Source organism: Orbicella faveolata, unplaced genomic scaffold (genome assembly GCF_042242905.1).
Source record: "Orbicella faveolata isolate gen_17 unplaced genomic scaffold, um_ofav_v1 contig_13, whole genome shotgun sequence".
Taxonomy (NCBI): domain Eukaryota; kingdom Metazoa; phylum Cnidaria; class Anthozoa; order Scleractinia; family Merulinidae; genus Orbicella; species Orbicella faveolata.
In genome coordinates this window covers 27,123,024-27,144,145 of record NW_028301540.1, presented here as the reverse complement: position 1 = coordinate 27,144,145, position 21,122 = coordinate 27,123,024, and the positions used below count along the sequence as shown (strand labels likewise).

General features: G+C 40.1%; 4 protein-coding genes across 4 annotated transcripts; all 4 read left to right on the top strand.

The window, feature by feature from the left end:
* The first annotated feature begins 12 nt into the window (after positions 1-12).
* LOC110041490 (NADH dehydrogenase [ubiquinone] 1 alpha subcomplex subunit 8-like) lies at positions 13-721 on the top strand. Its single transcript, XM_020746781.2, has one exon. The coding sequence runs from the start codon at positions 73-75 to the stop codon at positions 457-459; it is 387 nt and encodes a 128-aa protein (XP_020602440.2). The 5' UTR covers positions 13-72; the 3' UTR covers positions 460-721.
* Positions 722-2,390: 1,669 nt separating this feature from the next.
* On the top strand, positions 2,391-11,529 carry LOC110041838 (solute carrier family 49 member 4-like). The gene is made up of 11 exons (XM_020747164.2): positions 2,391-2,714; positions 5,245-5,335; positions 6,079-6,341; positions 6,741-6,803; positions 7,601-7,730; positions 8,037-8,083; positions 8,747-8,808; positions 9,442-9,509; positions 9,962-10,080; positions 10,798-10,980; positions 11,074-11,529. Exons 1-11 carry the CDS (start codon positions 2,426-2,428, stop codon positions 11,319-11,321), a joined length of 1,563 nt encoding a protein of 520 aa, XP_020602823.2. The 5' UTR covers positions 2,391-2,425; the 3' UTR covers positions 11,322-11,529.
* Positions 11,530-11,532: 3 nt separating this feature from the next.
* On the top strand, positions 11,533-16,703 carry LOC110041471 (uncharacterized). The gene has a single exon (XM_020746758.2). It carries the CDS (start codon positions 14,456-14,458, stop codon positions 16,133-16,135), a length of 1,680 nt encoding a protein of 559 aa, XP_020602417.2. The 5' UTR covers positions 11,533-14,455; the 3' UTR covers positions 16,136-16,703.
* Positions 16,704-18,306: 1,603 nt separating this feature from the next.
* Positions 18,307-21,020, top strand: LOC110041380 (uncharacterized). Its single transcript, XM_089283912.1, has 6 exons — positions 18,307-18,372; positions 18,749-18,862; positions 19,219-19,278; positions 19,716-19,859; positions 20,122-20,195; positions 20,895-21,020. Coding segments are annotated over exons 1-6 (459 nt in total). The 3' UTR covers positions 20,896-21,020.
* The last annotated feature ends 102 nt before the right edge of the window (positions 21,021-21,122 follow it).

Below are 21,122 nucleotides of genomic sequence, written 5' to 3'. Positions count from 1 at the left end.
GGCCAGCGGTAATTTTAGAGGGACGCCGCCATCTTGGATCTTTCCTTTGAGTGTTGTGGTCTTTTTGAAGACATGGCTTGTGGTGTAAAAGACGTAAAATTCGAGGACTTAGATGTCGAGGAACTAGAAATCACATCGGCTGTTTTGATAGGAGGTGCACACCACCTAGGCCAGTATTGCGACAAGGATTTCAAGACCTTCATGGGCTGCCGGTATGAGTACAAAGATCCGAGAAAGTGCTTAGGTGAAGGAAAGCAAGTCACAAAGTGTGCTCTAGAGTTCTTCAAGAAGCTTAAAGAGGAGTGCAACGATGTTTTCACCAAGCACTGGACTTGTCTTGATTATAACAACCAGGAATTTGCCTATTGCAGGGCAACTCAGAAGAAATATGATGCCTGTGTTTTGGAAAAGCTCGGATTGGAATGTACACAACCTGTACATATTGAACTTCATGATTGATTGGACTTTGTAATGTACATGTATAAACACTGAACATTGATCAGGAGAACTTCTTTATTAAGCGTAAGGTGATAGACTTCTGGTAATAATTTTCTTGAGTTGTGACTTCTACTGGACAGTAAAGTGTATTTCTCTTAATTATTTACAAGGGATTTTTGCTATCGTACATATTTTAAATACAGAATTGATGTTACCACGATTGGCATCCCATCATTTTAGGTAAAGAATAAAGTTTTTGATGGTATATTTGCCAGAAGGTTAATTTATCGAGACAATTTTTCGGGACTTGCAAAAAATCCCATGGGTTTCTGGTGTTATTTGGGTGTTATTTACTTATTTCGCCTTTGATCACCTTGTGCTGAATGACCCTTTCTCAAGTTAATTTTGATTTTGAAGGTGGTGTAGCAGGGAAAAGGATGGCAAAGATTAGATAGGATGGAATGTAGCTTGTTTGCTAACTGGTGACGTATGTATGGGTTATTGACCAAGTGTGAGGTCAAGATGGCGGGATATTGGCCAAGTTCTTTTTTTGCGTGTTTATGGACCGAGACGGAGTCGAGGTTCATAAACTCGCAAAAAAAGAACGAGGCCAATATCCAGCCATCTTGACCGAACAAGCTTGGTCAATAAAGGATTTATTATATCGCTGTTGCGGAAATTTTCCTTGCGGGACACGGCGGGTAGTCCCGAGCGGGCAAGATAGCTCCATCTTGCCCGCTCGGGTAGCCAATCACAGCGCAGGATTTGATTCATCTTGCCCGCTCACGGAGCTAGCCATATAATAAAGACATATAATCAAGGATCCTGCATAACTCCAGGCTGTGGTCATTGGCTTGTTTTGAAGCCTCTGGCATTAGCATTGCTTAATTAATTTGTAGTTCATGCCTCGCATTCATACAATAGGTGGAGAAAAGAGATTTGTATTAAGAGCAAGAACAGGGGGGAGAGGGTGGGGGAAGTAGAGCACTGAAAAGAATCTCTTCCACCTTGCATTATCCAGGATAGCATTGTGTTTTTCCAGAAAATATCCATACCCTCCATACAGAAGGTTTTATTATTACTATTATTTATTTATTTTTTTTTTTTTAATTTTTTTTTTTGGAGCATTCCTTCCCCTTGCAAATTTTCTGGAAATTCCAATTGAATTATATACTTCTTGTTAAAAGTTCTGGCTCTTGAGAACACCGATCCCCTTTGAATTTTTCAATGACCTTCCCTGGGATGGGTATGAAAGTTAACTTAAAGCTAGCATCAAACTATGTGTTAGTCTTGGAATGCACCAAATGGTTCAAGAATGAGACCTGAATTTCAGCTATCTGTTTCCAAGTGTACAGAGAAGATGGCTGAAAGCAGCGTAAGGAATTATTTACGCTCAAAAATTCAGATGCCCATTTCAATCCATATTTTCAGATCCATATCTAGATTTTTCTGTTTTTTTTTTTCCTAGGTTCTGCTGTACACAAATAGGAGAGAGCTCTTCCCTTCACCCTGTACGAGAGGGAGGGGGATTCCTGAGTATCCCATAATGAGCCATATCATTTATTTTTGGCCTAAAGATCTTGTACCCTGTTTGTTCCAGTTGCAAAAATTATCAATTTTCCAACTTGATATCCCATTTTATGTGATCTTAATATCCCATATCCCTTTAATTTTCCCCCAGATATCCTGTATCCTGAAAACCCCTAATATCAGTGATAGGGCCCCCTGTACTGAGTAGAGAGCAAGCCAGCATAGTTCCACTCTAATATTATTGTAAACAGTGTCATAAACAAACATGTGATTACCTAACACGTATGTGAACGTAACAGTCAGTCTCAGCAAATATTTGCAGTTTAGTTGTGTATCTTCTTGACCCCAAGGTGCCCACGCCTGTACTTCCCTACCCTACCCGTGCCCGAAACAGCGGAAGCCAATCAGACGAGTGGCGGCGCGCCGTAACTCGGATTTCACAAGTAAACAAAAGAGCATGGCGGACGGAATGTTATCGGTGAGCCAGAGCTTTGTACAATCTAAACAGCAATATGAAATTGTCACAGAATCCTGTGCCGTATACAAGAGAAGATGGTACATCTTAACAATCTTCTCTCTGATCGCTGGTGTTCAAGCGGCAGCGTGGAACACATGGGGTCCGATAACAGGGTCTGCCGAGGACGTGTTTGGATGGAGCGATGGGACGATCGCCTTGCTTGAAAACTGGGGACCGATCGCCTATATTGTATCATTCTTGTTTTTTTCATGGCTGATGGACGTCAAAGGTATGCCAGGATATTTATGTGGAAGAACCCTGAGCTTTGATAGTGCATATTAATTAAACACGCTATTCCCTGGCGCGTTCGGGCTCCAGTAAGCTTTTACTTGTTCCGCTTCATCTGCGTCCAGCCAGCCAAGGCTATTTTGGATGTACAATTTGTACGGTTAAGACAGTTATACAAAACAATATTTTATAGCCATACCTAACCTTTGCAGCTATTAGATTAAATTTCAGACCATCTCGGTTAAAACTCATTTTAATTAATCACGTGCAGAACAAAACATTTATTATATAAAAGTCAGTGGTATGCCGAGTGGTAACAAATTGATACAAACTATATGATATCCTCACGGGTGAAGATATCATGTTTGGTAACATTTCTCTTTTGACCCTTTAATTACTCTTAAATTTGTTGGTGTGTGATCGAAACATCTTCGGATCTTCTTCGGTCGTCTTCGGCAATCTTCAGCAATCTTCGGTAATCTGCGGAAAATATTCGGAAATATTCGGAAAATGTTCGGAAACATTCGTCTAGCCTTCGGAACAATTCTGGAAAATCTTCGGAAATCTTCGGAAAGTGGTTGGAAATCTTCGGAAAATCGTCAAAAACGGCGTCATCAGCATGTCTATATAATAAAAAGAACATTACATGTTAGCTTGAAGATATAAATTTTATGTTCTCATGGCAAGAACAATATCTCACTCATTTGCTGCGCTCACTTGTGAGATATAGATCTTGCTACTTGAACATAAAATTCATATCTTCTCACCACCGTGTAATATCCTCTATATATTTCATGGCTAAATATCTTCTGAATGCAGATAATTGCACCAAATCAGACACCACCTGTTGTTGAACCTAACTTATTTTCCTTGCTTGCTGCCCTTTATTATACTGGCTTGTCTAATATAAAAGTAAATTTGTAGGATCATGTATCCTAAAGGCATCCGCGGTCAATTGTCGATCCATACCTTCGATCAACACTCCATTGACACTCCATCAACTTCTCTATCAACATCTTGATAAATACTTTGTCAACACTAGATTGACATTTAATTGACATCACGATCGACACTAGATCGACACTTAATTGACAGTCAGTCAACAGTGGGCCAAGTGTTGATCAATTAATACATATTGGTCAACAATCAATGGCATGTCTGTGAAAATTAGTCAACTCTCAACTGACTGTCAACCAAGATGTCGATCGAGTGTTGATCAAGTATCAATAGAGATGTTGACTGAGTGTTGATAGAGTGTCGACCAAGGGTAGTTTGGGTGTATTGATCAACACTTGACTGCAGATGCCTTTCATACACGTGATCCAATTCACATACGTTGGAGTGCCTAAGGATTTACACTCAGAGTGATATTTGATATTTTTTCAAAAAAAACATGAGTCTTAAATTTAAGGGAATGCAATTTAAAATGATTAATAATCAATCCTACTCTTAGCCAATTACAATGAAGTACCTTTGACAGCCATATAAGAACTGGCCCCAAGGGAAACAGGGAGTTTTGTTTCCCCGAGACCCTCAATGTTCCCTGAGGTGAAGCTGAGGGGAACATTGAAGACGAGGGGAAACAAAACTCACTGTTGCCTGTGGGACCAGTCATTTTAATGACTGGTCCCACAGGTATAACAAAACATTTAGTGTTTTGTTACACCTCCCAACTCAAAAATAGAAAAAGACTGTCAGGAAATCATTTGCTTGACGCCGGCTGGCTCACAAATTTGCCACTGTTTCAAAGAGCACAACCAATCACGTGGGAATTGAAAGTTCAAGTTGTTGTTTCCATAGGGAGTTAGTGAGTTTTTTTCGCCCTAGGGAGTTAGTGAGTTTTGACCTACGACATGTGACACGTTCTCCTCCAGTCAGAAAATGTATTTGAGTTGGGAGGTATAACAATATGGTATTTCAGCAGGTGATATATGACATTCAGTTATACATAATTAGTAACTCCCTTGGGCAGGACACCTGATCCTTGCAATTCCTCTTGTCACCCAGGGGTATAGATATATCATTAACTAATACTGGGAGGTAATCCTGATGTAAGCTAGCATCCCCTTGAGGTCTGCATGATAGACATACTCCTAGTTGCTAATATCATGGGAGTTAAAAACCAAATAAATCCCAGTCAGATGGTCTCTCGGCTAATTAATGCAGAATTTACAGTGATCTTTGACATGGATCGTTTTGAAGAGTTTTAAAAAGTTGCAGTCTTGTTTTGGTTTAATGTTCATCTTATTTTTTGGGGGGGCGGGGATGTCAAGTCACAGCTTCATTTGCACCTGTCATTTGCTTCTAATGCCGCAATAAGGCGAGAAGGTGATGATGAGGCAACAAAAATGAAGGGAACTATAATTGTTATAGTTACTTCATTTTTCTTGCCTCATTGCCGTCCTCTCCTGATAAAGTTCTGTGCCAAACTGTCCTCTAAAAATTGCCTGCCTTGCAGAATTTTAGTCAAATTTTATTGGGTCTTGCAGACTTGAATTTTTATTATCTTGATTTGTTTTACCTTCTTGTAGGTCTGAGGATCTCCGTGCTAGTCACTATTGTTTTGATGTTTGTTGGAACAGGACTACGGTGTATTACATCAGAACCAAAACAAGCCACATGGTAAAATAGAATGATGACTATTTTATAGTTAATAGTTGCCGGAGAGTCATCAGGTCAAATGTGTCAGGGTTATTCTCTCCACATTTTTTTTTTTGTAGGGGGATGGATATTTTTCTTGGAATGCGCGAGTGAGCCCAAGCATGAAAGCTACGACAAAACAAGCAAAAAATATCCCTGGTCCCCCATTTGTTTCTCCAGTGGTCAATATTTTGCTAGTCGTTGAACTCAAGATAAAATAGAGCATCTGTGGACAGACTTTGTCAGGGTCAAATGAAAACTTAGTTAGAGTTGTTAAGTAGGAAGAGTGGATAACGAAGAACTAAACGAGAGTAGCAAAGTCTGATACGCTGATGTAGATGTGGTTCAAATTCATTGAGTGGTGATTGGATATATCTACAGGTAGTTGTGGGCATTTTTGCAGAAAATGGTTAGTAAAAGTTCCTTGGAATTCATTGGTGGATTCTTGGGCAGGATTTCTTCCATTACTGTACTTGGGGAAAATGGAGGTCTATTACATGTATGAGTAAGAAATGGCAAAACATCTATCATTTTTCATTAAGGGCCTCACCGTTTTTCTATGCATCCCCACACGTTGTTTGCAAGTGTGAATCTGCTCATCTAATACAATTCAATGCTATGGACCCCCACCCCCTCTCCTTTAAATGTCTAAATATTTTTTAATATTGCAGAGCTGTACAAGCACTTTTATTAATTAATATGTAATTTTTTGTGTGTGTCATCAGGTTAATCCACACTGGCCAATTTCTTATTGACCTTGCGGCACCAGTTTCTATGGGAGCTCCTCCGTTGGTGTCATCAACATGGTTTCCTCCCAATCAGAGAGCGACAGCAACAGCAATTTCATCATTAACAAGTTATGTTGGAATATCGATATCGTTTGGTGTTGGTCCTTTTGTTCTAAATCCATCCGAGGTGGCAGATCCACCCACAGCTAACAGCACTATTGTGGACAGTGTTACTGCTGGGAGTAATAGCACAATGATCAGTTGAGTTTGATTGTCATACTGTACAGTTTGATTTTGTAAAATACCATGCACCCAAGTAACCACTCTGGTCGATCACAAAGGACATAGACAATCCTGTAAATTGGTCAGAACTCACTCCAGCAAGACACAACTGGTTTTTGTTTTGGTTTAAATTATTTCTGACTGGATGAGAAAGTGGCAGCACTATTTTTTAAAATGTGAATTCCATTTGACATGCCTGAGAACTGTGATTTAAGTGACTGAATAAAGTTTGACATTTTAATCAGCTGTCAAAATATACACCTGTTGCTTGATCTGATTTGATATAGTGTGTATAAGCCGCACTTTTGAGGAGTGTATAATTTCCATGTCAGTACACTTTCTTGAGGTAATCCTGTTGTCCATTGACTATCACACAGAAATGTCTTGGGATGAAGCTCTGTCTACTGCAAGATGGCATATTATGCTATATATGTACATTGGTAAGTGATTATGCGAAGGCACTGCCCTGGGAGGGGGGACTCCCATTTAAAAAGGACAGGAATGCTCATCTGAAACTTTGAAAAGAACCCCTAGAGGTACCAAGATACTGTTTTGTGGGTGTGGCTTGAAATTTTTCCACCCCTAGGAGGTACCAATTCTAAAACATCACATTAACTGACCCTGACTTTTTTCCGCTCAGTACCCTAAAAAGGTGCCGTGAAAGCTCCTGCTGTGGACCTTTTGAGGGTGGACACCCCAAGAGGCACCAAAACTGCTTTTTGTAACCCCTATAAGGTATGACAACAAGTACCCCTTCCTTCTTGTATGGGAGCCTCCACCCCCCTCCAGGGAGGCACTGAACTGTTTTAGTTTAATTTTACACTAACGTGATGGACTGAAAGAATGCAGCAGCTTGGTTCCTTTTGGAAAGAGTCATGTGACTTCTAAAAGGACCATGTGAATTTGCTGCTGCAGACAATGAGCATATATACAGTCTGGGAGGAGATGGTATCAATTTTTTTTTTGACAACTTTTGCCGTGGATCAATACAATACAGTCTGCATTATGGCTGTTTTAGGGTTGGGTGTCCACGGTGGAGTAGAAATAATTCTAGTTGCTTCATGTTATGGAAACCCTGGCTGGAAGGAAACTGGAAATACATTTAAGCATCAGTCTGAATGGCCACTAAGTTCAAATTCAGACTTAACTTTCTATGAATCTTGATTGCCTCCAAGTCTTGCCCAGCCATGTTTTGATTTTTGTGTTACTCTGTTGTTGTTGTTGTTGTTGTTTGCAGAGTTTGGACTGGTGGCCTTGTTGTTTCTGTTTGTGTTGGTGTACTTCCCAGCTAAACCTCCTAAGCCACCCAGCTTTTCCGCTGCAAAAAAGAAAGTTGATTACATAGAAGGTGGAAAAAGACTTATGAGGTAAGTCTACTTACAGTACTGTTGTCATTCCATAATTAAGCTAGTATTATGTTAATTCCATTTTGGTGTAAAGAGTTTTAGATGATTTATCATTATCATCATCACCGTCTTCATCATCATCATCAACTTCATCGTCATTGTCATCATGATAATCATCATCATCATTACTATTTAATTAACTGTGTTTCATACGTTCGCATGATCTTTAAATTTGTTTAAAAAACTTTAATATGTTAACTTTAAGTCAATTATCAGATTTTGATCCTACAAATATTTAATTTCTTTCACTTCTTTGTATTGTTATAGAAACTGTCAGTTCTGGAATTTAAACATTCTGTATGGAGCAACAACAGGTATTAAATTATAATGAAAGAGTAGAAAGAGTTCAGGGAAACATTTGTTTAAGTGTTTCTGTAACTTAATTCCACCACGAGACTTAATGCTCTAAGCTATTTGAAATCATTTATTTTAAGCAGCCTTTTTTCCAGTGTTACATCTGTGAATAAATCCCTGACTTGTTATTTTCTCTGGTAAAGAGAATCTCTCTTAAGAGAATTTTATTATTTTAATTTTAAATTCCTGATTGAAGAGAAAGTTCACATTGGCCAAGCCTATTCTGTCATCTTCATCTAGTCTTAAAGCAAATTGTCATCTCTCTTTTATCTCCATTGCTTATAATTGAAGGCTTTTGTGCAAAAAGGGCGTGTATAGCATTTTGGGCTGATTTTTATTTTCTGCAGGATCAAGCTAATTTTTGACAGACTGACTTGTTTTGACATGAAAAGCATTGTTGTGCAATTGTTTTTGTTGTTTTTGTTGATTTCCAAAATACTATATATGCCCTTTTTGCACGAAAGGCTTCAATTCTTATATGGGACATTGAAGTCTTGTCTTACCACTATAGTAAGTTGTAGCTTGATCCTGCCAGGGGCTTCATAGAAGTTTCACTCAAGACCAATTTCTATTTTTTCTTTTTTTCCTTGTTTTTTTTTTTTTTTTTTTTTTTTTGTGAACAGGTGTTTTCAGTGGATGGGGTGGAGTTTTAGCTGTCAACCTATTGTCATTCAACTTAAAACAAGTAATCCCTCTACAAGTTATGCATTCGATGTTTGTTTGAACTTAAATTACATCTTATCTCTCCTTATCAATATTGCCATACATCAACTGGGGATCCATATTGCCTTGATTTACCATAAAATTTGTTGACTGATTAACTGCCAGACTGACTGATTGACTAATTGATCAACTGACTGTCTGACTGACTGACTGACAGACTGATCAAATGACTGACTGGCTGACTGACCAACTGACCGATTGACCGACTGACCGACTGACCGACTGACCGTCTGACTGACTGACTGACTGGCTGATTGACTGACTAACTGATCGACTGACTGACTGACAGACTGACTGACTGATGGACTGGCTGGCTGGCTGGCTGATTGACCTACTGACAGGCTAGCTGGCTGACTGACTGACTGACTGACTGACTGATCGACTGACTGACTGACTGGCTGGCTGACCCTACATGCTTGCTTACATTGAAATTTCACTTTACTTCTTTCCTAGTTTTTCTTTTTGGTGGTGTGGGAGGGGGGACCTGATGGACTCTTTAATTTTTGTAGCACAACATTGTCCGATCAACATGGACATCAACGGCCTTGAAATAGGGATGCAGAAAATTTTAAATCATGTTTGCTTGGTTGTTTAGGATACTGCTGGCTGGATTGGTTTCTATGCCAACATCACAGGATGTGTTTTCGGATTCATCATGGCAAGGTGCATACATGTACTCCAAAGGAGGGATACATGCTTAATACCCTTTTGATAAGCTGCACTGCTGTTTAGTTTTAAATTTCAGTCCCTTCTTGCCTCATTACAGAACCTAAATTACAATTAGTAGTTGTAGGAATTAAGACCTCTCATTTGGTGGACTGGTGATGGCCTTAAGCAGTTCTTCTTTCACATAGTTGTGCAAATGCAAATCATGATCATATTATTTGGCGTACATGTGTTTGTCTTAGTGCTCACCACCAGTGACCAGATGTAGGGTATATCCAGTTGAGTTGATTTCCACATTCATGTGCTTCACATTTGGATGACTAATTTTTCTTGCTTGCTCTCTGACATCACAAAATTGTCTGCGACTGAGTTATGCCATAATCTGTTTTAGCTAAGTAGTGAGTTATAACTCATGTACGTACTGAGATAATGCATCGTTCCTTTTCTAGGTTCGCTGATGTATTTACTGGGCGCATGAAGTTGTTTCTTATTTTCTTATTTCTTGGCTCTACGGGTTCTTTCCTTTGGTTTTCTCTTCTCTGTCAACAGATCATTCCATTTTCACGAGGTGGGTATACTTCTTACTTAACCCTAGGCCTTACTCTGATGAGTCAGCCTTGGCATCAGTCGCATTTAACCCTCAAGGGGCCCATTGGAGAAGGACCCTTGGGATAAGCAGAAGAAGACAGCTGACACTTCAGACTGTATAACCCTTCGGCTTTACTAAGGGTACCATTAGAATCACACACGTATAAAACAAGTTACAGAAAGAGAGAGCTTTGGTTTGCCAAGACTAATTAGTACATCTTCACTGCCTTAAAGTGGCATACCAATAGGCCATTTCTGAGTTACCTTGTGTCTCTGTTTCAAAATGAACCAAAATAGAACCAAAATAGGTTTGATTTGCATGAAAATGAACCTGTAGGCGGAAGTCATTTTCATATGAATGGTTTTCGCAGGAAGACTCGTTTTGACACAGAGGCAAAAGACAACTCAGAAATGGTTATTTCCTGAGTACTTGCAAGTGTTGCACTATTTTTTTTTCAAGTTTGATAATGTTGAAACTTAAAGAGTGCTCCATTGAAGATTTCTGAAATAAGAGGGTTAGCATAGGAGTGCCGCATTACATTTGCATGGTTTCTGTTATCGGTTTTTTTCATTGGCGATCTTGGCGTGAATCACTGGCAAAACAGCATCCCCTGTATAAACTTGTCCAGTGGGACATCTGATTGTCAAAAAATTATTTTCTTTGCTAATTCACTCATGAGTTTTATTTTGCTCATAGTTTGGTTGTATATCTCAGCAATCTTGGGTGGTTGCTTCATCAATGGCTCCATCCCGCTGTTTTATGAGCTCACTATCGAGACAACCTATCCTATCGCAGAGGGGATTCCTATGGCTGTGGTGACGACCTCTAACCACGTGGCCTGCTTGTTGTTCTTGGGTGCCCTAATGATTCCAGGCATAGGTGAGAACCAATTGTAAAATGTAGAATTAGATGAGCGAAAAAAAAGTTTTGACATTATGGGCACTTTAAGCTACTTTCTGTTCACTGATCCAGGCACTCTGTGGATGAATTGGTGCATGGTTGGAATTTGTGGTGGTTGCATTCCTCTTTTACTCCTGTTCAAAGAACAGTACTCCCGCCTTGAACTGGACGCGGCTAACAGGCACGCCAAACGCGTTGCAGTGCAAAACCTGGGCGTGGACGAACAAACACCTTTGGTGTCATCTCTTGATGGAGGTTATGGCGGAGGAGACAATGGAGTTCGAAACAGGGCTGGGTCATCATCTCAATCGGAAGTGTAGAGTACCGATTTTGTTCAGAGAAAACCTGGTTCTACAGCCGCCTTGTTAGCGCTTGCATCTCACATTTATGACAACTCTTTTCTGGCACCTCAAAGGGGGGAGGGGGGGGGGGAGGTGGGCTATCCCTGATATGGGCTGTATAGGTATGTGCGACCCCAAAGGGTAGGGTTCAGTGGCGGATCCAGACCTTGAGCTGTGGGGGGGGGGGGGGGGGGGGTTCGGGGACGGTTGCTTACCCTGGCGGCTTTCCTTTCTTCTGCGATTTTCTTATTTTTTACCCAAAATAAGGGGACCCAAGCCTCTACGGCCCCTCCGCTAGATACATCACTGTGGTTTTTAGCCAGAAATACAGGATTACATATAAATATTTTTGGTCGGAAATAGCAACCTCGTTCCCAGGGGCTTTTCCTGGCTTGGGCCAGGAAAAGAACGAGGTTGCGGAAATAGGGAATCGATTTTGGCCATTTTGGTTTCTAATAGGGTATGGTTTCTGCACTCTAGTCTTGAATTGGGTATGTTTTTCTAGACGAAGCTACTATTTCACCATTGTCTATAAGACCATTAGCAAAAGCCCTTCACAATACTTTTAACATCGGTCTGAACTAGGGAACTAATTATGAGGCAGGCATTGATTTATGGGTCAGGTCTTAATAGAGTACTGAATTTCATAAATGAGGTTGGAAAAATTGCAGATTTTGATCTTAAATAGGGTAAGGGTTTTGGGATGAGGGCCGCACACCCTCACCCAATTTTTCTGGCAGTCATGCCCCCCGGGTCTGGCGCGGACGAGACTGTCGTTCAACCAACGAAATACTTCAGGCGCGAGTCATGTGTTCTAGATTTTTTGTTCAAGTTTGTTGTTGCCAATCCATTTCAATTTTTCCAAATCTCAGCATCCTTGTTTCTTTTTTTTTTTAGATTATTTCTTTTTTGTTTTGTTTGTACCTTCGTAAACCATTATTTCGATTTTTTTTTCTTGGATTTCAAGATAATTTTGCACATTGTGATATGGCACTTTTCTGTGGCTGTTTTTTAGGAGTGGCCAGGTTATGTCGTGTGAATAAGTATTTTGCATGAATGCGAGTGAAATAAGGATTTATAACACGTGTGATTTTTATAAATTCTCTCAACATCGTGTGAGACTTTTGGTGGGTGCAGTTTGAGAGAATCGGAAATCACAGAAATTCACCAGCCATGCACAGTACAGTAAATTTTATTTTAAAACTACACCGCACAATTTTCAGTATAGTTATTTAAATTCTAAAAGAACCGTACTGTCGAACCTCCATTAAGCGGCCACTCTCGGGGACGAGACAACTGGCCGCTTAATTAATACAGGTGGGCCGTTTAATAGAGGTTCACCCGAAAACAACGTTGGGCTTGGTCCAGTTTCAGTTTGTCCAATTTAAGTACAAACAAATCTAAGTGGAGAAAAAGTAGAACAATGATGGTTATAATACGGTCCATAGCGTTAACAAAAGCCAAAGAAACTATACGCTTCCACATTGTGATTCTTTTACCTTCATCTGGCTAAAAACGTCCAACTGGCCGTTTAATAGAAGTATAAAACAAAACAAAATCACCCTTGGGACGACAAGAAGCTGGCCGCGGCCGCTTAATAGAGGTGGCCGTTGAATAGAGGTTTTTATTACAGTGCATAGCTGACAATTTTTGCGGGACTTTGGCCGCCGGCCGCCAAATAAAGGTTGGCCGCTTAATAGAGGTTCGACTGTACTTTATTTAAATCCCACTCACAAGTATCCTGATAATTCAAGAGTAAACATAATTTCTACAACATAATATATATTTTCTATAATTGTACATGTAAAAATCTTGCAATTTCTCAAGTCATTACCCGAATTAATTCATGACGTAAATCGTATTTTGTATCACTTGAATCTTGAGAAATATGTGGAAACAATGCTGTACGAATATCTATTGTCTTAAATGATAATTATTGTTACTATTCTGTTGGAATATGAATTGTAACATCTAAATGCAAATACGTCAATATTTTCCAAATTGTAAATATCATTCCAAGCAAAATTTTAATTCCATTGTTAATGCCGAATTGATATTTTCTCTTTCCTGGTGTAACGTTATCTTGTATCAATAAACTTTCAAAACAACCGATTGCTTTTGTAGCCAGCACTGCCTCTTGCATGCTGCGGGATCGGTCCCTACAGTTACGGGACTGGAACCTTTTGTTGAGGGATAAGTACCTTCTTGCGAGATTGGTATCTCTTATTACGGGAGAATTATCTATTATTACGGACAAAAAAACGCACCTTTTCTTAAAACGCTCTTATTAATTTGTGTACATAAAAAAAAGATACCAGATGATACTAGGGAAGACTTATTCGACGGCAAATTTATATCAGGACACGACTTATTTCAACTGATTTGTCCCTCAGCACGTGCTGAAAGACGAATCAGTCGATGTAAGAGCCGTTGGCCGAAGACAAATTCTGCCACATAATTCGTTTAAATACTGCGTTTATTATTCTATACGAATTATCCATCTCCGAATATGAATTCGGCCATTACTAAAAAAAAATTCGCCACGTGTTGCCTTCCTACACAGACGTTTTTTTGTTTTTCTATCGCGAGACGCTCATTGGGCTCGTCACGCAACATTGATCCATGGGGAGGAAGATGGCGTGACGAGCCCAAAGAGGCTGTGTAATGATCTGTAATCGCTGGTTTATATCTACGAACGCAACTGTATGGCAAGCAGGTCGCGTCAAATTGCGAGGTCAAGACAAGTTGTACGAATTTTGTGACTTTGGTCATGTTATTGTTAGACACGCGTGCCTATACATTTAAACTGAGTGAACAACGGTTAAGTTCTATTATGAAAGTGTTGTGAGTTAAATTACATCGTTTATTTCCGGTCAAGAATGTCATCAATTGGCTATTGTTACTATTGTTGCTGTTAATTGTTCCTTGCACCTTCCACTACGTGTCTGAACAGCGATTGAGCGCAACAATAAGATCCGGTTTAATGGTTAAGAGGAGATTAATTACATCTAAATGCCGGGCATTTTACATCATCGACAGACAATACTTTGAGCTTGTTAAGCAATTTTTTCTCGCCATTTTCTCGCCAAACCGGTGTGCAGTAAGCTTACGAGATGAACTCCCCGAGGCACGAATGTTCTCTGTGTGGTCGCACGGAATATGAACTGAAATGTCTTCCGTGTTCACATAGCGTATGTACTTATTGTATTCAAATTGAAAACCGTGCGCAAACATCCGTTCAATGCCCAATTGACGAACACGAATACCCTCTGACGGACAACGGAATCGATAGCTTACCCACCAAGGGACTTCTAGTTGAGGTTTCAAGCAATCACCGCCATCAAGATCAATCGCAAATCACGGAGATGCAAGCACTCCTGACGTTTACACAAGAATACAAGAATGACTTGGCGACTGCCATCCGAGACATGGAACACGCCATTCATTCCTCATTAACTCTGCAGGAGAGCAAAGTGAAACATGAGATTCGAAACACCGCCGAAGAGTTAGTTGAGTGCGTTCTTGCAAAAGAACAGGAGTTATATAAAGTAGTGGATCGAGTCATCGAGGCAGAGAAGCGAGAAAAACAGCAGGAATTAGCTGATTTTGCGTTGCAGGCCCATCACATCATTCAAGTTGTACAGCGACACCAAAGCCAGTTTAAGCAAGGCATTGAGAATGCCTCGCTGCTGAATCAGCTACAAGGGGAGCTCGCGGCGGTCAACGATCGCAAGAACGCCCTAATGGAGAAGAACCAAGATTCTTCAACACAAATTTTGTTCGTGGTGAACGAAGCGTGCTTTGAAGAACCCATCGGAATGGTGGAATGTAAAAGAGACAACAAAACAGGAAATGGACGGCTCTATCGGACCTCATCGAAAACACGGCAACGATTTCCATCAAAGGGAGAGAAGAAGAAAAAGCCAGGGCACGTTATTAGCACCATTTCTCCACCAAGTCCCCTCACAGCAAAATTTCGCCCATGGGCGCTGTCTGTAAGCGAGAGCGGCCACATTGCTGTCGTGGATAGAGGTAATAATTGCATTCACATTTTTAACCCTAGAGGTGAATTTTTACGTCACGTTGCTAAACCGTACGGGAACCAGAGCAACTCGTTGGAGGTGTATGGCGTGACATTCATTTCACGCAACACATTTGCAGTCGCGGAATACTCGCCGTTGACCGGAAGTGGATGTCTTCTGGAGATGGCTATTTCCGGAGAGCACTTGCGCGTCATTGCAAATCTCAAAGGACCGGCCTACGTCACTTCCTTTGATTCCACTTCGAGTAGAAGTAAGAAAATCGTTGCAGTGTACTACACAAACAGCTTGGAGGCGCCGGAAGTATTAGGAGATGAAAGCAAACTACCATTAGGAAGTGATAAAACAAGTGGACTGGTCCATCCTCAAAAAGGCGTCGTCCTAAAGGACAAACTCATCTTTTCTGACAGTAATGAGGTACAAAACCAAGGATCTGTGAAAGTCTTCGAGGCAGATGGCAAATTAATCGACGAGTTTGGAGAACAACCACTTTGGAACGAAGGAGGCCTGGGACATCCGTTACGTATTGCCGCTGACCCGTTGTACTGCGTGGTTCTAGTTTACCAACAGTCCTTTAGCAAGATGAGGGTGTATGACATAACTGGCGCATACGTGTCAGAGTTTGATACGGTGTCTGGGCTTCTTGATTTCACCGTCACACCTGATGGAAGACTTTTAGCAACATGCAGCAAGAACAGTGAATATCCAAATTCAGTCATTATATTATCTTACATTGAGAGACAAAAATCCTAAAATTATTGCTATTGTTTACTCCACTAAGGATGATTCAAATTGATTGGTTTTATTTCATGGCTTTGTCTTTCCAGAGCTCCGGAACGCAAAAGTGATAAAGGAAATCGAACGAACGCAATCTGACGGAAATTTGTAAATTACATTGTAAGTTTCGAGATATCGTGAATATAAAGTAGGCGATGGAGATGTGGTTGATCTAGTCCAGACCGTGCATGATTTCGTGGACCTATGCTAGTTTAAAAAACACGTGCACGCCTCGACACGCAACCTTACTCGACACGCACGCCTCGACGCGCTTGTGTTTGGGATAAAATTACTTCCGCTTTCCATGCTTTTAAGTCTAAAAAAAATGCTTCAGTTTCATTGTTCATTATTTCGCTTTGTTTCTTGGGCATTGCGATAAATGTTTTTTTAAATGATCGCTTTCCTGTGGCATTTTTCTACAATAACGAGGTTATTTTGCATTTGTCGTTATTTTCAAAGTAATTTCTGTCACAAAATGACTTTAGAAACATCGTGTGAAATTTATATGGGGTATAAAAATCGAATAAAACTTCTTTTTCAATCAGTTGGTTTGGTAGTCAAGTTGATATCGGAAATGATAGCGAATGGGCAGGGGACTAATCAGGGGGCACAAAAAATAAAAATGATTGAAAAAATAAAAGTAATTGAAAAAGATTGGGAATATTATGGCAGAAATAAAGGCAAATACCCTGGACAAATATCCTGGATCCGCCTCTGCTATTATTTCCGAGTTCAAACTGACACTACAGGGATACATGACTGAGGAACAACGAGATAATCGAAGCATAATTTTACTAGACTGTTCAATGCTCTATTTTCTCACGTTTTTCTTCATCGTTGAAAGCCCGAAAAGTAACAATCGAGAGAGACCTGGACACCAGAACTAAGCCTGTTTTTGTTCCTCTTTGCGTTGAGAGAAGTAGAAATTTGTGAACAGTCATTTCTTTCAGGCTCACCGGGGAGAGTCGAGTGCTACAAACAGGAAAAAGGAGAAAAATTCTTGACTATTGATGTAGTGAATACCGCTCTGTAATGATTTTGACGTTCACCAAGGATATTTCCATGTCATGGAAACTGCGACTGTTCTGTGTTTTTGCTTGTTGCTTGGAGACAAAACGCGTGTTAAGACCTGCGTCACAGGGGATTTTCAATTTGGTCACGTGATAAATGTGTGTTTCGCAATACATCCACGAGTGTCTTTTATCTCTATGACTGCTATTTTCGAATCGAATTTTTTGAAATTGATTTTGTCCACATCGTTCAATTTTCAACAAATATCTCAAATAATGGTGGGACAACGTCCATTGACAGTTATTTTCTATCAGCAATGTCTTTAGACTAATCCTGACTAGCTTGCTGACTGATGTTTGTTAAGGTGTGTGCGCTGCTGTTATTGTTGTTGTTGTGTTGTTATGCTGTTGCTTGGCGATGCGGCTTTTACGCGCATTTTCATCTTCCACATAAACATCCGCGCACCAAATCTAAAAAAAGTAACAAAAATATGCTATGTAAAGCGTACAAGGAAAACATAATTTCGCAATAAATGTTTGTGTTGATAGCAGTTTAAACCGGTCAAACTGGTTTGATTTATTCAAACTGGCGGAGTAGACAAACAAGACTACACCGGTTAACAAAGTTGCACAACATTGATTTCTACCTGGGCTTTTCATTCACAATACAAAATGATCACATCACTCGTTAATTTGTACGGATTGATTAATTCACTCGCAGAAAGTCTCTACGGCAGCGAATGAACTGCCATAATGAATACCGCCATAATCACTGAAAAGAACTGTTTTCAATGTTTTGAAATGATAAAGTATTTTGTCAGTATTTCATATACCATTTGGACCCGTTAGCAACAGCAGGGAACTGACGCACAAAATCTACGTAGTTGCCCCGCTTTGAAGCATCCTTGCGCCAAAAATGGTCATGTATTTTCTTTTTCATGTGAAAAGGTAAGACATGTCTTGGACATTTTTCGGTGTAAACAGACAATTAACGCATGTCTAACGCATTTTGGGACAACATTGCGTCAACCGCACAATTCTCTCATTTTGTTTACCACTGACCTGGGAATATAAGGGCCCATCTAAGCAACTTCGTGTCAGTCGTTCCTGGACGAAGGATCTCGAAGAAACTCGATAATGTCCGAAACTCTGTATCTGACGCAGAAACGTGAAATATTACGAGTGCCAGGCTCCAACCAGGAGGTATGTACTCTATTTCTTTAATCATTCACACTAATAAAATTTAAGATAATTAAAATGCATAAAATCCATAAGAAAATTCTAGGGGTCTCCCAATTTTGGCTAAAAATGCAGATATTTTTCCATAATACCCTCTAACCCAAATATTCAAAAACACCAGGCGATAACTGAGGCTAAAGCGGAGCACAATGACGAAAGTGTTGGAGATAGCTCTTAAGCCTGTGGACAGGCTCCCGGGGAGCCCAGTTTCGCGCTCGTCCGGTCGCTTTGCTCACTGAATGTTTTTTTTCCCGTCCTCGCCGCGAGGCTGTTGGCAGGCTATTAGCGGTTCTAGTTACCGTTATCATTTTAATCACTTATTCCTCTTTGCTTTTTTCAGACAAGAGAAAGGACTTGGTTTAAGTGTTCAAGGGCCGCTAGCAGTTTTGACGATCAACTTAGGCCTGGCGAACCTAGTGGACGTTTTGACCCACGAGGAAATTGGCGTAAAATGGTAAGTGGAAGAGAATAATTTAAACACTGTTGATAACTGAAATGGCTCGAAAGAACTCTGTAACGTTCTCTCTAACGGAGCAGTTTTAAGATACATTGCAAATGAAGAAAAATGCTGTGGTTTTGATGTTGAATTGATTGGTTCAAATAAGTTTAAAATATTCAATTGAAGATTCGGAAAAATTTGTAATATAAAAGAATGGTCTAACTATTTGACAAATAATTCTATTTATAGTGAAATAAGCCAAATAGGCTTCATCTGCAGTGCAAATGGCATTTACTGCACCTCCTTATTGGAAATCTGTGATTGCTCACTTTGCTAGTTAGGCTAACGAGGTAAAACTCTTTTTTTTTCAGCCGCGAAAGGACATAAACAATGATAAACACTACCATAACCAAGAAAGTTCAAGAAAACGAGTTAGTTATACTTTGTTGTCATTACATTTGCCAGCGTGGTTTTCTCCTAAGCGGTTTTCAACTGAGTGTCGCTAGACCAACACCAAAGTAATCCTTCTAGTCAGTCACAAAGGACACAGATAATCCAATGAACCAATCAAAACTCGACGTATAAATATCCATGTAGTTGACGCGAATTGCGGGAAAACGTTCGCTAGTGAGTAAAGTTTGGTTTTGGTCTTACTTCTGATTGGATGAAAAAAGGGTGCGCGTTTTGTTAAACCAATCGTGTGTCGTAGTAATGCAAAACCAGTTACTGTCGTGAAAGCAAATACAAGGTTGGGGCAGGGGGGGGGGGGGAGGAAATGCTATCTCAACCTCCTCCCCCCATTAGGTTCCCTTTAAAACCTACCTGTCTTAATGCGTTTTTTTTTAAAATTCATTTTACTCCACCACAGGCCCATCTTAAAAGCGATTTCAACTACAAATGGGAGATTACAATGCACAGGGCAAACACAAAGACTGACTTGCAAAAGAAAAGAAAGCGTACCTCTTGTTTTCCCTGTCTCAACATTCTACAAAAGCTTAGAAAGACGAAAGTGGTGAGCGACTGTGCTGGATGCTTGTATAATTAAGGTTTAGGCTTTTGCTGTTGTTAAATCGATACGAACATTCAATGATATCCGTTTTTTTTTACAATTTTATTTATCGTTTGCTCTTAAAATTCAGATGACACATCAAACACTGTAGACGTTGTTTCTTCACATTAACTTACGAAGACCTCGAATTTCGAAAAAAATGCATACTCCACTGCGCGTCTGAATTTTGTGCAAGTGTGTGATTTTCTTTTTTCACTCTTTTAAGAAAACAAAGCAGTCACTTGATATTACAACCCCGACTATTATCATAACCAAAGCGTCTCCGGATTCTACAGAGTGGTAAGTCGTTTCTCGGTGCAAAGTATATTTAGTTGTCATTTAGAATATCTAAGTTTTGGACAGAATCCGCATTCTAGCTAAAATAACCGAAGGTCTGGACGGGGTTGCTGGAAGATCAGTTATCAGTTGAAGTTTCGAAGATTTCTCAGCTATCAAGATCAGCTAAAATTTGAGCCCATTTCTAATAGTTAAAAATAAAAAACGTGTTATTTCCAAGACGTCAGTTATAATCTCGGCCAATAATTCTCAGCTATCAGTGAACTCGTAAGACTCAACCTCGTTCCCAGGGTCTCTCATTTTCCCACCATCCCGGAGCGAGAGGGAACGAGGTTGCCAAGAGACTTTGATCCAGATCAGAGTCTCTTGGTTAACCTTAGTCAAGCAGACCTTCATAACAGTCTGTCTAGTTTTTGATAAGACCGACTTATTAATAAAAATCGATTTGCATGGAGTTGATCGGAGTTGATCGGAGTTGAGTGTATTGTAGCAGGCCAGACGAGCTCGACGAGTTCTAAAACGTTTACGCCAATAGATATTACTTCTCGATACTCGTTCAACCAATCACACACGAGTTAAAATATCGATTATATAAATACATGATTGCAAATATGGACTAATGCCTCCTAGTACACGGACTTACGTCTTCTGGTGTTCTTCGTTGTGGTAGCCAATTAAATGTTTTATCTTTCTTTTCTTTAGAAATAAATGTGGTGTGACGATACGTTTTTCCTGGCAAACCACTGGGACGATAAGTTTTCCCCTTGAGACTGTAAATTTCTGAATGAACGAACACTTTGACTGACAACTGGGGGAATCTAACTCTGGAGAGCTCTGCCTTGCCTGCGGGAACGGAAACTCGTCACGATTTCCTGGTACACGAGGATCTACCTCAATGGTCTTCACGACGGACGTCAAGGAAGAGACGTA

Excerpts from the sequence above, each read along its gene's own strand:
- LOC110041838 (XM_020747164.2), top strand. The coding sequence starts at position 2,426 with ATGGCGGACGGAATGTTATCGGTGAGCCAGAGCTTTGTACAATCTAAA. Across the intron at positions 7,731-8,036 it reads GGTGGAAAAAGACTTATGAG|AAACTGTCAGTTCTGGAATT; the intron begins GTAAGTCTACTT and ends GTATTGTTATAG. Across the intron at positions 8,084-8,746 it reads TCTGTATGGAGCAACAACAG|GTGTTTTCAGTGGATGGGGT; the intron begins GTATTAAATTAT and ends TTTTGTGAACAG.
- LOC110041490 (XM_020746781.2), top strand. The coding sequence starts at position 73 with ATGGCTTGTGGTGTAAAAGACGTAAAATTCGAGGACTTAGATGTCGAG.
- LOC110041380 (XM_089283912.1), top strand. The coding sequence starts at position 18,307 with ATGTCCGAAACTCTGTATCTGACGCAGAAACGTGAAATATTACGAGTG. Across the intron at positions 18,373-18,748 it reads TGCCAGGCTCCAACCAGGAG|ACAAGAGAAAGGACTTGGTT; the intron begins GTATGTACTCTA and ends TGCTTTTTTCAG. Across the intron at positions 19,279-19,715 it reads AAGAAAGTTCAAGAAAACGA|GCCCATCTTAAAAGCGATTT; the intron begins GTTAGTTATACT and ends ACTCCACCACAG.
- LOC110041471 (XM_020746758.2), top strand. The coding sequence starts at position 14,456 with ATGAACTCCCCGAGGCACGAATGTTCTCTGTGTGGTCGCACGGAATAT.